Raw genomic sequence first — 17,295 nt, 5'->3', positions numbered from 1 at the left:
ACAGAATAACAGTCTCCAAGACATCTTACGTGTGAGACACCAAAGCACAGCTTCCTCTGCTGAATACTTCTGCCTGAAGATCCAATACTGCTGGTAGGGGAGAGAATGATTCTGGTCACTTTGTACCTGGTTGCTGTCCATTAGGTAGAAAAGATCCTTTGTGGAATCTAAGATTCAAACAAACAAACAAACTGTTCAAACCCACAGAAAACTTAGCTATGATCTGGAATAAATTACATTTATTTATATATAAATTTCCGCCTCTCACATCACAACAGCTGCAACCATTTTGTGGGGCTAACGTACACCAAAGGCTGTTTTTAATAACAGAGTTGTCCACCCACAGTTATTGATGCTTGTGCAGGCAACGCCTCCTCACCGAGCTGCACAACATAGCATTGCCAGACTATTTCCACCACCCAAAAACTAGATGAAAATCCCAGGTCCTAGAAATAAAAAGGTTCTCTCTAGGCTCTCATGCAACACATCATCTTAACAGTGAAGCATGATGCCTTAGAGGATGTTTACAATACCTTAATCTATCCAGTTTTATTAATCCAGAACACAGCATTTTCCTCATATTCCCTTGAGAAGATTTACACCTCTCAGTGTTAAACATTTTCTTAACAAGCTTAATGCCTATTTCAGTCATTTAACCTTATTTCTCCTACTTTATGCTGTCACAGACCACATTAAATAACTCCTTTCTGTCACCTGTCCGTGATCTTTAGATGTGCATACAGTTCTTTATATCTCTTGAGCTCCCTGTGAAACAATCAATCACAGCTATTTCAGGCTGTTTTCAAATTAATCCCTTTAAATAAACGTCCAGTACTGAAAGAAATGAACACTTTTCACTGCTCTTTTACAAATATCTTCATAAACACCTTTTTATTTATCAAATGCTATCAGCACGTCTCATCTCCAGTTACTCCAACACTGAAAGATTCTGTTATTTAATCTTACATGCACTGAAACATCCAGACAAAAGTGAAAACAGGAAAGTAAAGACATGTTGATGACTGCAGCTGAAATGCTGAAGCACCTACTGACATGCTAGGAGTGCACAATAGCTTTGAATTTTCTATCAGAAAGTATAAAAGGTATGTTACCGTGTGCTCTAAGGATGATCATCAAGTGATTAAAGCTCTGTAGATGTTTTCCCAGATGTATCCATAACTTTTCTAAAAAGGTGACTTATAGGTCTTGTTACATCTCAAGACTTAACTTCAGCCTTCAGTTTCTCTTGTAACAGTTTGTGTCATGACTAAGACTAAGGGATGGAGGCAAAAAACTGCATTCCTCGCATAACTTCAGGTTTTAAAGATATCAGCCCCAGCAGAGTAAATGGACAACCCCGAGAGCTGCACTCATGCCTCGACAAGAGAATTTCACCCAGCATAGTAAGTGCAGTTTTTACTCATTTTTAACTCTAGACTTTAAAATACCACTAATTGTATAGGAGCACCACTAGGTAAACAGACATTTTAGTTTACCTTTCAAATTACGTAAGTAAAACCAGCAATTCACTTCATGTTAGGATTTTATATGTATTAAATCACATGCTCAGGTGTTCATCAAGACTCCTCAGCAAAGATTACAGTTCATTAGGGATGAGCTAAAGTACTCTCAACAGTCTCCACTGCTGTCTTTCTCTTAGGATTATGGTGCTGAAGGCGCAAATGAACTCTAGTAACTTATAAATGGTTTTGGATATATACATGACTTAGTATAATGAAGAGCAGACCCTGGAATAACAAAGGAGATGGAGAACTTCACAGGTCCCTCGCTTCCACCATGCACGGAAGAAACACTGAAGATTGCAGTTTCACCCTGGGTTTCTGTAAGCATCATATATACAGTCATATTGTCAGTAGCAGTAAATGTGCCCAGGTACTCAGGCTAAGGATTTGATTACTGCATTTATGTGAATTTTTTTCTCAGCCAAACAATATTTCCTGAGTCTTTACAGTTCGGTATTTCACCAAACATTTTAACACTTTAATTTCCAGCTTGGCTTGGGAAGGTAAAAACCATAAAGACAGGAGGTTTATATTTTTAAAATCTTTCTTAAAACCTGTATCAGACTTCCTACCTAAAAGAAATCCTCTGGACTTCAAAATACCTATATCATTACGATACATAAATGACAATATATGATATTCTCTGGTTAAATTCTGCAACCCCCTCTGCTGTCTTCTGCTGCCTTCTCTGTCCACCCTTACTATAATACCTGATAACGTTAGATCATTCTCTGTCTTCAAAGCAGAAGTGTCACACGCAGGGTTTTTAGTCTGGGCGACCCTATCGGAGCCTGGAACGCAACAGGAATTCATGAGCATAGTAACTCCATTTACCTTTCTTCCACAAGACAAAATAATCATTAGTTGCCAAACTATAACAAATATTTTCAATTGCATCATTAAGCAAAACTCCTTTGGTAGTTCCACCAGCTGTTGATTCAAACATGAGTTAAACCATCTCTGTACAACTCCGGGAAAAACCTAAACCAAAATGCACTGTTTGGAGGATAAAAGTAAATGCCGTATCCACAATGACCCTGCATTCAGCATCAGTGCTCTGGAGGCTGTGTGCATTTATAAAGCAGTATCACAAATCGTTCATGCAGGTCCTGCTATGTACATTGTGTCATTCAGAAAGTAAACTTGCAAAAAAACCCCACATACAGGGTTATCGTGATAATAAAAATAACCCAACTAGTTATGCATATAGTGCCAAATTAATATTATAGCACCTGCACACCGATGGGACAAAGTGTCCCCATGATATCTTTTTCACAGGTATCAAAAGTTATATTCTCAGACAAAAGAATTTACCCAAATTTCATGAAACTGACAGTAGCAGAATTATTCTAGATTACACCCACCCCTGCCAGAAAAGGCTTCTGGGTGGTGTCTCAATTTGGACAGTAAAAAATAAAGTGAGAAGACACTTCCATTATAGAACACACATCTGCCACTGCCTACAGTCCATCAAGCTTTTACAACAACTTCCATGACATAACTCACCTCTCCACAGGTAAATTTGCTGAAAGGTAGTAAAATTTCTTTCTGCCTCTTCTACCAAGTTAGAAGCTAATAAAGAAAAGAGTTTGTTAGAATAGCTGCTCAAATTAAACAGGTAGTATTGAAACATTCAGAAATTGCATTAACAACACATCACTAGACTATGCATCATCTGATTTACAACACAAAACCCCAAGGAAGAAGATGTCAAGTGTCCTCGTGCTAGTCTGAGTCCAGGGAGCCAAGGCTTTGCTCTATTTTTCATCACTGCTTTTTCTGTGCAGCTCTGGGCATCTCTCTTTTTGTCTTTGCTCCAGACTTTACCTTTCTTTCAGGTTACTGGGTTTAATCTGCCCAAATTAAATACTGAAAGTATTACAGGGTGACATACTAAACACATTCTTGACTTTCATTAATGTTCACCCAGTAAAACACAAAAGGTCCATCTATCCAACAATGCATCCAATTAGAGAGTTCTTATTCTCTTGTGATTGTACAGATATGGATTTACTTGAGAAAAAGCTCCGAAGTGCAAGAGCAAGCTGGTGAAAAAGGCAGAGCCTATACAAGAATTAAAGAAAAGTCATGTAAATTGAGAGAACTCATTGACATACTTCCCCTGAACACCTGTCCTCCCAGGGTGAAGGAAAACATCTTCTCTTTTTCTTCATAGTTCACACCTTTACATATCCCACCAATGACGGATGTTGGTGCTGGACTCCAGCCATTTGCATTGCAGATCAGCACGTCTGCGGAGCTCATCACACTACACAAAATGGTACCTAGGTCCAGGCAAAGAGAGAGTTGCATCACTCCAACGGTTCTTTGCACCTGCACAGAGCTTTCCACCCAAGCAGCCCACAATACTTTCTCTAAATGCTAACTGAAAAAGAAGATCAGAGCCGTACATTCAAACTGGAGTGCTAAGGTTAGCTATTGAATGATGAATGATGCACCACTTATCTATAGGATGATGTACTTATGTTTATCTAAAAGCTGGGAAACATGCAAGGACCCTTATTGCTAACATGACGGATGTACTAATTGCAAAGTCCTTGGATTTGTCATCTTTAAAAAGGCTATCTGGTCCTAAGTTCCTGTTGTTTATGAAACGTGGCAAAGACAAGGACTTAAATCATGGTCACTAGTTTAGTGCGATATGTAAATGAGTTCCTGGCATTGTAATGAATATGTAAACGATTTCCTGGAAAGTTAATGAATAGGTCTGAGTTGCTTGTATAAAGAGGGGAATGAAAAGTCCCCTCGGTGTGCATGACTCTGGTGGAGTGATCCCCCATGCACCCAGCGCTGGTGAATAAAGATAATCTCTGCTCACTCGAATATTGGTGACCAATTCTTTAAATCACTCTGCATCCCCAAACTAACCATTTGTAGACTGCTTTTCAGTGATTTCCAGCACATGCTATTACCACCTAATAAAATATCACTATTTATCTGATAATACCCAACAGTCTTCTCGGCATTTTGTAGCACCATGGAGACATATTCATACCTTGGGCGATCTTACAGTCTCAGGCTCTGAACCAAGAAAGCACTTTTACTTTTACTGGGATGGCTTCCTGGATTGGTGCCCGATTTCAGCTTGCCCAGCCCTAAGCCCCCCCCAGCATCGCAACGTGAGCCAGCGGGACCTGCACACTTAAGGCCAGGTGTCCTAGCGTCAGCCTGGCACTGTAACTTCTAGACAATGCTCAGCTCATCCTTTGCACTTGCTGCCATAGCTCAGGAATTCCTCTGGGTTTACAATGCCCTCTCTGGTTTGTTTTTATGAGCTGTGTACACAAGATATTTAATATGCTACTTTTATCTTCTTTTTAACAGAATGCTAGTCCAAATCATGCATTTTCCTCTAGTATTGATCCAAATAGGTTTACCCCAACAGAGAGCTCTAAACTTTTACTTTCTCCACACCCCATTCTACACTCACAAGTATGGAGAACCCAGAAATTTGATGGTAAATGTAAAGAGAAGTGGACTTTACAAGCTCACCTAAAATATTTTGATGCAAAAAAACATGAGATGCCAAAACAGAAAATAATTTTCTGGAAACATTTGCTTGACAGCTTCCACAGAGAAAGTTGTCTCAAATCCAGGATCAGTTTCGACTCCAAACTAGAGATGTGTTTGCCACATAGCAGCCTGGATTTGTGAGTCCCTGTCTTTAAAAACTTGAGACTTCTTAATTAGAACTTCACTTTTTCTATAGGCAATGTACTCCAATGGGAAATCTGATCCCATGTGAGCTCAAAAAAGAAACAACAAAAAGCAGGCACTGACATTAAGTGCTTAAATTTGCTGGCAGAAATCTGGGCCCTGCGCAAGTCCCACCTCTGTCCAGACTGTCCATCCCACTCGCACTTGCTTCTCCTAGCTAAACACTCAGATTTAGGTGATTATAACATCCTTGCATGCAATAACAAAACATAATTCCCTGTTTAGTATCCTCTTTTCCTGCTCCAAAAAGGCAGCTGGACTACATTTGCACTACAAGGACTTTTTCTGGAGGCACCAACTTCTGGCAACCGAGCTGCTCCAGGTAAGGAGAGAGGCGTTTTCAGAACGGTTTATCCCATCTGGATGCAGATGTCTAAAGCAGGTCAAAAGAACTCTTTTTTCAAAATTTGTCTCCGAGAGCACCTTGCTACCTCAGGTCTTTATCTATTGCTCCAGGCCAAGCCCTGAGCACTACTCAAATTCTGCCTACACCAAAAAATGTCAGTGATGCGGAGGCACTGGTATCATCTAGAGGTAGGTGTACTGTACCCAAAAAAATGAGTTCTACTCAGTGTTTATTTTCTGCTGCAAGATTTTGTGTTTTACAGTTAGACAATACCTCTATCAAGTGCAATTTGACTCAAGATGAAGCCGTCACAGCATAGGTCCCTACTGCAAGTCTGCCGACAGAAGAGCTGAGCATCGGTCAGAGACGTGCTAGCTGCTGAGAGCACCGTGGAGCGATACACACCAGAAAGCACGTTCTGAAAACTTGTCTTTTCAAAGGTCTTGAGTCCAGATGAGTTAAATTCCTGTCCTGGGTAGAGAGAACAGGAAAGGAACGTTCAAAAGAGCTCAAGGAGAGATGGGATGCTTTTGGACTGCCTGCAGGATGTAGCTGGTTTAAAGTTTTATGATAAAAACTCAGCCATAAAAGTCCTTCTCTGGACTTTCAGATGCAAGATGAGATCTTCAAATGGTTTGGTGCAATTATATCTGGGTAGCTGGTCAGAGTGTACTGCTGGGGTAGGAAAACCAGCCCACTGTACCAGCAAAGGGCTCCCAAATCGATGTACATGGTATGGTTGGTAATACTCCACTTTCAAGCACTACATTAATAACTCCCAGATAGAAATGAAGCAAACTTAGCTTGTTAAAAAAGTAAAATGTGTACTTTGGCCAGCATAACTGCATCTGCAATTAAGGTTTCTGCTGACTAGATGCATATATAAGATGATACGATTCATATAATCCTGGATCTAATTAGCAATATTAACAGAAATCTGGGGTAGTTCTGGTATGAACAAGATTGCATTGATTGCAACAACCTCAGGGGACTTGCCTTTTTTCAGGTGAAACTTAGCTCTTTATTTTTATTGTTAATAATAAATGGTGACTCAGAGGTTTCGACAGAAGTATAAGGAAAACAGTGACAGCAGAGAGCTTTGGCTCACACCCTGTAGCATTCTGTATTTGGTCGTCTTGTGTCAAATTTGGCACGGGGCATAAAGTTGGACACACAATGAATGGGACATGCAGTGGTATCAATCACACTTAGGCCAAAAGGAAAAAAAAATTACCTTGTACATTCATTAGTTCAGCTGAATCACCTTGGGATTAACTGAAGAGCAGGTTATTCCTTTGCTAGTATATTAGTAGGACAACTCACAACGAAAATTAACCTCAACTGTTAAATTATGTACAAGCAGGTCATTAATAATACCTTATATATTCAAATAACAAACTGCTTAGTGAAGAGAAATCAAAGTACAACAGAACAGAATAGAATAATACATTGGGTAGAATTTGAGGTTTTGTAGGACTATCTGCTGGAGAAAGCCATCAAAATAGCTTACCAAAGCTGTATTCCTAATTTCCAGGGAACAAGGCATGAAGGGAAGATTTGCTGAGGTTTCTGGGCTATCACTAAATGTTAAGCTCTGGAAAGTATTATGTCTCCTTAAACAAAGATGCTCCCCACATTCAATCATGATCTTATACAGAAAAAACTACAGGCTTGGGCACAGCTGTCTAACATTAGGTGAGTGATTTGCATCTGATACCTCTCTTCAAGTAGACCATCACAGTATCTCCCTCAGGATTCCTGACATGAAGCAGGCAGCTGAGATGACTGATGCTAGTGGCAGTGGGGTTCCCCAAAGCACCTTGCACCTGAGACAGAAAACAGGCATGCAGAATAAATCCAGCCTACCTGATTTCCTCTCCTAAAACACATTTTCCTTATTCAGAAACTCAGGGGGAGGAATTAGCGCAGACGGTTTAGAACCACCACAGCTCCCAGCGTGGGCATTTTTTATTCTGAGACCTCAGTTCTTCAATGCCATATTGCTGTGTTTAACAGTGGTGAATGGGAGCATGTCGCAGTGCTAATGAGCACACAATCCAAACCCTGGGCTAGAGGAAGGGACTGAGAAATGATGACTGCTCCAGGTGACCTGATTACCAGCCTAGGTACTTCTAGTCTGCATTATCCAGATTAACTCTCCTTTTAAATTAACTCAATTTCCCAAGTGCAGGAGCTCAGCATGTTTTAGGAACAGAAGTGCTGTGTGATGTTTCAATCAAACACTGAGGCATTCAGATGTCACTTTTGGAAATGTTCGGGTGTAGCTTCTTTACCAACTGGCAGGAATTTATTATGGCCATAGTGAAAAGCAACACCCAAGGGGTCAGGTAACGTCCTGCCTTTCTTCTGTGATGCTGTCTACTTACACTGAACATACTGTACTATGGTAAACACATATTTTTAAATATGATCATTTTTACCAATCCAGAGGTGGTGCAGTTGAAGTTGACTTCAGCAGCACTGTATAATTCACAGAGAACTCCAGCACCAGAAGACGTTACAGTTGCAAAACCACATGCGTCTTCCCTTTCACAGCCTGAAAAACAGGAAAGAAACCTTAGATTTCCTAGCATTTCAGGTGCAAAATTTTTGCTACAAATTCCGCTGTTTACTGCCATTTGCCTAGTTTTTCATATGTCTATCAGACTGCAAGCACATGAATTTCGTTAGCCAAATGCACTTTAGTGTTCAACTATTTTAGTAGGGGGTTAGGTTTTTAAATTAAATTAATACAAAAAAGTTACTCATCACCTAATGATACAAACAGCTGAGTTAGGTCTAACCACCCACCCAAATATTTAATGTCTGCTAAATAATTTTATCTGAGGCAGGCAGGGAGGACTCTCATGAACCACTTTGGCAGCACATTACACCTGCCTGATACAGTCACCCATGGCAAAAGGATTGTGAAAAGTATCAGGGTGATAGGAAGGAGGGAAACACCAAATTCTTTAGTCATGCCAGTTGCCTTTGCAGCAATCACCTGGCCAGTGCGAGGGAGCAAGCAGCCACCCCCCTCCAGATTTAGGAGTAGCTGAAGATCCTTCTGCCCTTAAACACTCGCTTCTGACTTGTTCCCACAGCTCTGCTCCCAGAACAGGCACTGAAATTGTTTCCAAATGTCTGTAGTACAAAACAAACCAGCTTAGATCAAAACATCAGAAATGTAAGCTAAGCTGCTTGACTTTGTAGTGACGCAGAGATGGAAAGATTAACTCTTCGCCTTCAGTGACGCCCCCCAGGAGTAATATTTTGTAGTAGTGCTGCCATTTGACAGTTGCCATAACTTGTAATGAAAATGCAGGCTGTGTGCACTGAATCAGATTGCTTGTCAAAGGAGCATCTTTTCCTCCTTAAGTTCATTCCCACGGTGCCCTCAGGTCAGTGTCTTGCTTCTGAAGGTCTCCACTTTCAGAAGAAGGTGCAAGAAACCTTACAGTATACAGCTAGGGGATGATCTGGTGCAGGAAAATCATTCCAGTAACATATATAAGGCTTCATGCCTTCACTTCTTAGCATGAGATGACTGCTCCAGCTAGACCATGGTATGCAACACAAACCCACTCACTTTGTCAGACTTCTGTGATGTCTGTCCTACAAACAGGCCACCTGTGTTATTACTGCCAGGGTGGTTTTATTCTGAATGTAACCCCTCTGCCTCTCTTCACAGTCTGAGCATTAGAGGACAGAAAGTGAGACTGATTAAAGCACCTTGAAAGCAGCGCTGTGATTCTCCTTGGTTTTAAATGACTTTGAACCAATATAAACCAGCAAACATGACGTATCCAGATGTAATATAGTATATACACTGTAAGCCTTGGCAGAGGAATAGCTCTGCACTCCTTATAATATCCTTCTGATGTAAGCAAGGATGATTGTTCCTCTTTCATGTGCCAATCAGGTAATTTGGGAAGAGGTGAAAACTTGGCGTTCATATGTCCTGAACACCTAATCCTTCTGTTGTCTGCACATCTGGAAAGTCTGATGACTGTTTCCTGGTCTGAATCTCAGCTCTCATCCATATTGCAAACTATACCAACTGGCTTTAAAGTCAGATGACTTGTCTGAAGTGGTATGTAAAGTCAGAAGACTTCTTTTGGAAAGAAAAGCTAGTCTCTTCCCTGAACCAAGGTCACCAAAAGCTGTAAACATCTTGCAGTGCATTGGTGCATATAGTTCCTGTGGGAACTTCACTGTAAGCATATAAAAAGATTATTATTTTCCATGGTGGTTAATGTTGCCTCTACAGATTTTCTGAGTTTTCCTTACCTGAAATGCACTGAAAAGGTGGACTCTGCAGGTCTCCCCCAAATGACTGAGACTGAAGAATTTGAGCTTCTTCTGACCCATAAATCAGTCTGGAGGCAGAAACTCTCTCAAATTTTCTGAGCACTAAAAAAAACCAAAAAACAACAAACCAAATCACAAAAAACCCAAACCACACCCAAAAAGCAACCGGGTACTATTATCAGTTCCCATGCTGTAGAGACAAAGATTTTATACAGAAATAAAAATCAGAAGAATTTAGCAGGGAAAGAGGCTTGCTCATTAAATGATGTACCATAACTCCACAGATAATGCAGAAGACAGCTGGACTGAAGGTAGAATTTCTGTTTTGGGAACAAAAAAAAAAAAAGTGTGATAAGATCCTTTAAAAAACAGCCAGGAGTGGGCTGGGAGTTTATATTCCAGTGAGACTTCTCTTTGAGCAGCAGACTGACCACTTCCCGTTACCTGTTCATGGCATCGAACTGACTATGGAGTCAATGGGGGAACCAGCTTTCTGCAAAACAGACACTGAAACAGGAGCAGCTCCCACAGCAACTGGTTAGGAAGGACATCCAGGAGCCTTACCACTTGTTTACAGGAGCACAACAGCCTAATCTCCATGACTTCAGGCTCAGGGATCTGTTCGAGGTAGCATGTCCTACACACTCCATTTTTACTCCTTCGTTCAACCTTTATCTCCAGACTGTCACTTTCCATCCCAAACCCTTTTATCCCGTGTCTCTGAACTGGACCCACGGCACCTGAGCATAGGGATGTCTGACAAGCAGCACTGTTCACAAACTGGGCTCATGGGGTCTAAAGATGCAAAATCCAAAGGTCACTAAACAGGGCCAGGAATCCAGTTTAAACTCCAGAAGGTTTGACCCCAGCTGTGCCCTGAAGATCACAGTCTGGTGAAGGACACACAGTGGCACCAGCACGATGCTGCCCGGGTTGCTATGACCTGTAAGAGTTACCACGGGGGTTTTGTTCAGTGGCCGTGTATTGATACACTAGTATCTTTCAGTGAGCACAGCATATCAAGGAGAAGGGAAGAACACGATGACTTTAGCATCACCCTTGTGGTGACCAGACTTTTCACTTAAATGCCCCAAATGACAGCAAACCTCTGGCTCGTTGCAGCCAATGCCTGGCCTAGACCTACACGACCTAAGAAGCGGGAGCCCTGGTCTGGTCTCAGCCCGTGGGAGTTGTCTGCACATGGAAGAACTGGAGGCTGAGCCCTCCTCTCCCCCATGCACATGGGTGCAGGAGGACCCCAGGCCTCTCCCTGAAACATCTGCATAAACCACAAAATAAAAGTCAGGGATAAGTTCTTAAAAAAAATAATTTGTGCTCTTACAGCAAAACAGTCAAGACTAAATCAGAAGCAAATGTCCACTGTTGTCAGGGCTGAGTCAGCAGGTGCTTTTGATAAAACTGTCATTTCTGCTCAGAAGAAACACAAGGGCTAGCCAAACACTTAACAAAATCCTTGCACTCCAGCTTGGCAGGAGAGAGGGCTGAATGATGGTATAAACAGAAGTGGAAGTTTTTTCCTTCCTAGAAATACAGGACACCAAAATATAAGCATGAGCTAAATTCTGTACTAAACCAAATCCCTCCTACATCTGCAGCTTGCAGTGATACCAGGTTAGAAACAGAATTCATGTTTTTTCATAAGACTGAAAAGAAGCAGGGCTTTTGTGCTCTTTGCAATTGCTTGCTGCCCTCATTTTGAATGAAAAATTTGAAATAAAAATTTACATTTTTTTAAATGTTTTCATCTAATTTTTTCCCTAATTCTGGCTCCATCCCACTCTTTCATTTTCTCTGCAATAACACAGGAGAAAAGCAGAGAAATAGAAAGTGTAATGAAACATTAAACTTGAAAACATTGCAAAACTACTAGGAGAACTGCCTTTTTTTTTAATTCTTGAAATGTGTTTTTTAATATAAAGTTTAAAAAACTGCATTCATAAAGCTACTTTGTCAAAAAGAAAGTACAATGAAAAGTATGCTACCCTCTTCCCATTTTCATGCACATTTAGTTCACAGTGCCCTCTTCTTAACAGTAATGTAACTTCTCAGCCCTTTCACAGGCTTAGCGCATAGCAGAAATTCTCCACCTCACATATTACTATATATGTATATATATATATGTATATAGAACCTGTGCATGTTGTTGCAGTAAATGTTAAGCGTGGCTTAAAATGTAACAAGAGAGAGAATAAGAACTAGCATGGGTTGTTACAGCTTATTACTGTGCAGTCACATAAGGGAATTCTTCTTTCATCTGAAGACTCAAAAGCCAAAGACCAGCTGGGATAATTACTGACCCTGCCCAGTTGCCAGCCTCCTGTCAAAGCAAGGTCAGTCCTCAGACCCTGCTGTCTTGTTGCATGCTGAATTCAGTGAAGAGAAATAAAAGGGGCAGGGTGGAAAGTAGCAATAAGCATAATTGGTTTCACTTCATATAATGCTTTCTGAAAATGCAGCATGATCCTTAAAAGAAAAACGGGAAATTAAATTATCCTGTGAACTCTTTTTTAAAAAAAAAACAAAAAACAACCCACCAAAAACCCCCTGACTTTTCGGGTGCTCATTGTTTTTTTAAACCCTAAATTATCAACACTTACATTTATTTGTAGTGAAACTTTCTAGCATGATCGAGAAACATAAGCACAGATATTTATAACTGCTCCATCCTAGACAGAGTCAGAACTGCTCAGGCAGGAAGGCTCAAGGTAAGTAACAGGAGAATTAAGCTGCTGTGGGTCTCCTGCCCAGAGAAACATCCCAACTGCCCCATGACCGAGAGCGAGAGATGCTAACACCTTGTGTTCATAGTTACGATCAGTCTCTGAGTATGCTTAGAGAAAAAAGTAGCTGTTTTAACTGAAAACAGTTTTGCAACCTCTTCACAACTATGGGCTTTCATTTCACACTCTGTCTGCTGATCACACTTATCATAAGATATTGTCTAATACACAGCACACCATGACACCAGCTTCTAAACTGAATAGTCCATTAAATTTGATACCAATCATATGAAGAGTAATAAAAACTTCTGGAAAATTGTTTTTGGGCAAGGCAAAAGCTTTGAGGCTGAGAAGCGTAATTAGACCTTGCTGCAGGCCGTTGGGGGACTGTTTGATGGATGACCTTCAAATTATTCATCCTTGAGAACTCGCATTTCACAACTGTGTTCGAGCAGAAGTAAGTTCCCCCAGCTTGCAAGGATACATTCACCAAGTCCAATACCACACAGCAGGATCCCAGAGGGTGACGTTATGCCACGACTGTGAGGTCATTGCCAAACACAGTCTATTTCACATGGACACGACAATAAGTGATAATTTTACAAAGAAATGCATAATTCTTCTTTCCCACTAGCCCTCTCATCATTCCTTTAGGTTTCCAAGCAGAGAGCAGGATGTCAGCATACGTCAAAAAGCTGTCAGCCATCTGAAAGTGTAAGAAACGTGCTTCCCTCTCTTCCCTCACTGGAAATAACTTCCCCAGTGTAGTCAAGACATGCAAAATTGAGGAGGAATGTGGCTTAAGGCAGAGGCCACAGCTACGGGAAAGTGAATCCCTGTAAGCTGTGGAGTGATGTGTCTTTTCATCAGGAGGTTTCACTTACGTGGGGTCACAAAATATTCTTCTGACACTTACCTAGGCACTGGTAGTCTGTAAGGAGATCGTCTGTTTCAGTCCAAGCCAGTGCTGCTCCAAAGCTATCAAGGCAGAGGGATTTCTGAGTGTCAGGGTCTTGCTGCGAGGGTCTGTACTGGCCATCTTCATCACACTCCAGACCCTGCCCATTGCTCTGACAGTACGTGATACCTGTTACAAATAAACAAGAAAAGAAAAAAAAAAAAAAAAAGTAGTTTGATGGTGCTGTCACTGGGTTTCACAAAATGGTTCTGGTTGGAAGGCACCTCTGGAGGTCATCTAGTCTAAACCCCACTGCTCAGGCAGGGCCACCTAGAGCTGGTTGCCCTGGACCATGTCCAGATAGCCTTTGAACATCTGCAAGGTCAGAGACTTCGCAACCTCCCTGGGCAACCTGTGCCAGTGCTTGCCCAGCCTCAGGAAAAAGATGTTTCTGGATGTTCAGAGGGAAGCTCCTGTGTGTTAGTTTGTGCTCACTGCCTCTGGTCCTGTCAATGCAGCAGGACAATGTTTCAATGTTGTAGGACAAAAGTGCTCCAAGTATGGCAGAAACTTCACTGAAAATTATCTCTAATTTGCATGGAGTTTCGTGCTCTGAAATGTGGTAGTCTCACTGCTTTGTTGTTGCTGCACTCCATATGCCAACATCTGGATTCTCTGCCATGGATCAAATCTCCATTTATGCTAAGTAGTGTAAAGCAAAGAAGTACAGACAAGGAACTCTGCTTTCATACAGGTTTGCACAGTGCCTGCTGCAACGGATCTGTGAAATGCTATGAAGAATAACACAAGAGCCGTAACATCCGTTAATTCAGCAAACTCTGCAGACTTTGTGAAGAGGCAGCAGGGAAAGAAAGAAAGCAATTAGCATGGCCTTTTGGAAAGGGCTAGCACTGAGACTCAGGACACAGGTAAGGTGGAAACCAGGTAGGGAGCAGGCTTAGTTGCAGGCACTTGCAGTAAAGAAAACTGCAAGTGCAGTAAAGAAAAACTAAGAGGCAAACTTTTTAGCACAGGAGTCCAATATGTACAACAGAACACATATAGAAATGAAGAATGACAACTTCAGGCAAAAGCTAATTGATGTCGGTACATTACAATAAACCTGTTTTGTTTTTTTTTATCCCACCTAAGAGAGTAAGTATGTTGAAACAGAACAAAGACAACCCTATACTCACCAATACTCCCAATAAACTGATTCTTACTATTGACTTTTATTTTTACCCATGAGCTAATTCTACAGACAAAAACTGAATTTGGACTTAAAGAAAATAATTTATTAAAAAACTACATGCAAAAATAAGTCATTTAAACTGAATATAACTTTAATGAACATATCGATAGTTGCTTTCTGAGAAGTATTTATATTTGCAGGGGAAAGAGATGCACAAAGACAAGACTACTTTAGTGTTCATCAAAGTGACAATAAACGAATTATGTGAGATGTTTCTCACTGATACTGAACACTCAGATACCATTCCTGAGGACACATCTTAAGGAACCACAACATCCTGGATGAGACAGACCACTTATTTCTCATGCATTTTTCGTCAAAACACCAGGCAGTTTCTTCTGTCTTTGTGAAATGTCTTTGAGCGTATGCAGAAAGGATCATATCCATAAAAAAAAAAAAAGCAACAAAAAAACAAAGGGAGGTTTTGGTTTTTTTAAAACTTACAGATGAAAAAAATTCCATCAGTTATTTGAAGCCAGAATACAAAACATAAGGGAAAAAATGAGTTCAACTTACAGTGATCGGCGCTGATTGCCCCATAGGAGTTGGTAGTTCTGCCCACAGGACACTTGATACAGGAGGAACGTCCTGTCTGATGCTGATAGTAGCCAAGAGGGCAGGGAATGCATTCATCCTTCTGGAAATGACTGCCTGGAGGACAAACAACTGCAAAGAAAACAATCACCTTAGTACTCTCCTGGAATCCAACCAGTTCAGGCATTTGAACACATATGTGTGGGAGTATATATATCTATCTCATGCTGGTAGACTTGCCATAGGCTTCAAGCTCTTAATATATGTATTTTTAAGTGGTATAACAAAGGTAATTTTCTCATTAAAGTCAGAAATGACTGGAATATAGGCTGTGGTCTTGTCTTGGTTTTTTTTTTCCTCAGATCACCCTAAAAATGTACTTGAATAAGTGCACATCAAGCTGTCTGGAAACGCCAAACCCAGGCTTGATTTCTATTTGTCGAACCCATTTGTAATAAGATAATGCACTTCATAGATAAGTTGTGAAAGAAAACAAAGGAACACAAGCTACAGAGTAACTTCTAACACTACAGACAGAAACAGGACGGCCTCTAGGAGTAGAAACTCCAGAAACATTATACAGAAACCCACCATATGGCAATACTTTCATTCAGAATTCCTGGTAATGAAATTTTTGCTAAGCACTTCCAAGCTAAACAGTAATGGCTGGATTAAAAGTCACTAGTTGTGCACATGACAACCCAAACACAAAACAAAAAGATATTCTTAGTCTGTATATGTATCTTTTTCTGAATAATCAGGAGTAATATTTCCAGCTGAGTGGTTGCACATTACAAAGAAAACTCCTTGTCTTCTGGGAGGTCATGAAATACTGTCTTTCCCTCCAGATCATCCGAATGAACTTTAAAGCAGAAGAGTTGCAGACATATTTGCAGGGCAATACCTTTACTTGTTATTTCACAGCTGTTTTCCAGATGTAGATTTCCTTCAAAACACTATCAAATGTATATTTTGGGAATTTGACAAGGTGCAAAACTTCATTTCTGTTCTTGCCCTATGTCTTGACAGCAGCTGAAGTTTGTATAAGGAAGAAACAGTCATGGAAAATTGGCCAGCCCTGCTACAACCCATATGATGAGTTGCTGTTCTGGCCAACACACTAGAATGTAAATTAATTTAACTTATAGCACCTAGATTATAACAGACTAAAAAAAACCCCAGTATTAAAATGATCCTATCTTCCTTCATCTGCTGGAAAAGTTCCAGTGGAAAGGTAAAGGATGACAAAACTGTGAGAGTGAAATTTTCCTCCCAAGTACATATCAAGGCAATTACTCTAGGTCTAACACATATCTAAAATCAATTATAGAACCAAAAAATCCTGGATGAGACAGAATTCTCCTTGCTCAAGCACGTTATTTAATACACAAGAGTGTCTGATACATTTTAAAGACATTTTCCAACACATGCAAAAAGGATCACACTCATCTTGCAAATGAACAACAGTAGAAAATTAAAATTAAATTAGTAACCCATGCCTAAATTGAAGACAAAATGCAAAGGATGAGGGAGACTAATTAAGCAATTAAACATTATAAAGGAACAAATCAAGCTTTTCAAAGCATTGTCCTGGTTTTGTAGTAGTAGTCATAACGTGAAAGTAATATCTGTGTCTCCTATAACGTTTTAAGCAAGTAAAATTGCCTTTTGTGGCAAATTTAAAAAAGGGCACAAAGAACAGCAAAGAATGTTGGTGCAGAGATGCTTGTTTTCTAGACTATAACTCTTGGAGGCATGTATCATTTTGGCTATAGGTTACATTCAACACAATCACACAGGGGTGAAGTTTCATTCTGTAAGTTAAACAAAACACCTTATTGTACTTCTTTCAAGCTTTAACAATCATATATGTTAACAATATAAGAAACTAAAGAACAGGTCTGAGCCAAAATCTCAGAGCTAACTGTTAGCGCTGGGCTCAAACTTTGTAT

At 40.4% G+C, this 17,295-nt stretch overlaps 1 protein-coding gene across 1 annotated transcript in view; it reads right to left on the bottom strand.

Moving 5' to 3' along the window:
- The window catches only part of TG (thyroglobulin), a 160,551-nt gene that overhangs the window by 104,864 nt on the left and 38,392 nt on the right, over positions 1-17,295 (bottom strand). The window contains exons 21-30 of the mRNA XM_037378935.1: positions 15,326-15,475; positions 13,576-13,746; positions 9,898-10,020; positions 8,049-8,164; positions 7,325-7,433; positions 5,881-6,078; positions 3,641-3,808; positions 3,030-3,095; positions 2,234-2,314; positions 30-167 (exon numbers count right to left, since the gene is read on the bottom strand). Coding sequence (XP_037234832.1) covers positions 30-167; positions 2,234-2,314; positions 3,030-3,095; positions 3,641-3,808; positions 5,881-6,078; positions 7,325-7,433; positions 8,049-8,164; positions 9,898-10,020; positions 13,576-13,746; positions 15,326-15,475 — 1,320 coding nt within the window. The remainder of the gene's footprint in view (positions 1-29; positions 168-2,233; positions 2,315-3,029; positions 3,096-3,640; positions 3,809-5,880; positions 6,079-7,324; positions 7,434-8,048; positions 8,165-9,897; positions 10,021-13,575; positions 13,747-15,325; positions 15,476-17,295) is intronic.

This window comes from Falco rusticolus, chromosome 3 (genome assembly GCF_015220075.1).
Source record: "Falco rusticolus isolate bFalRus1 chromosome 3, bFalRus1.pri, whole genome shotgun sequence".
In the NCBI taxonomy this organism is placed as follows: domain Eukaryota; kingdom Metazoa; phylum Chordata; class Aves; order Falconiformes; family Falconidae; genus Falco; species Falco rusticolus.
This window is presented reverse-complemented; position numbering and strand designations above follow the sequence as displayed.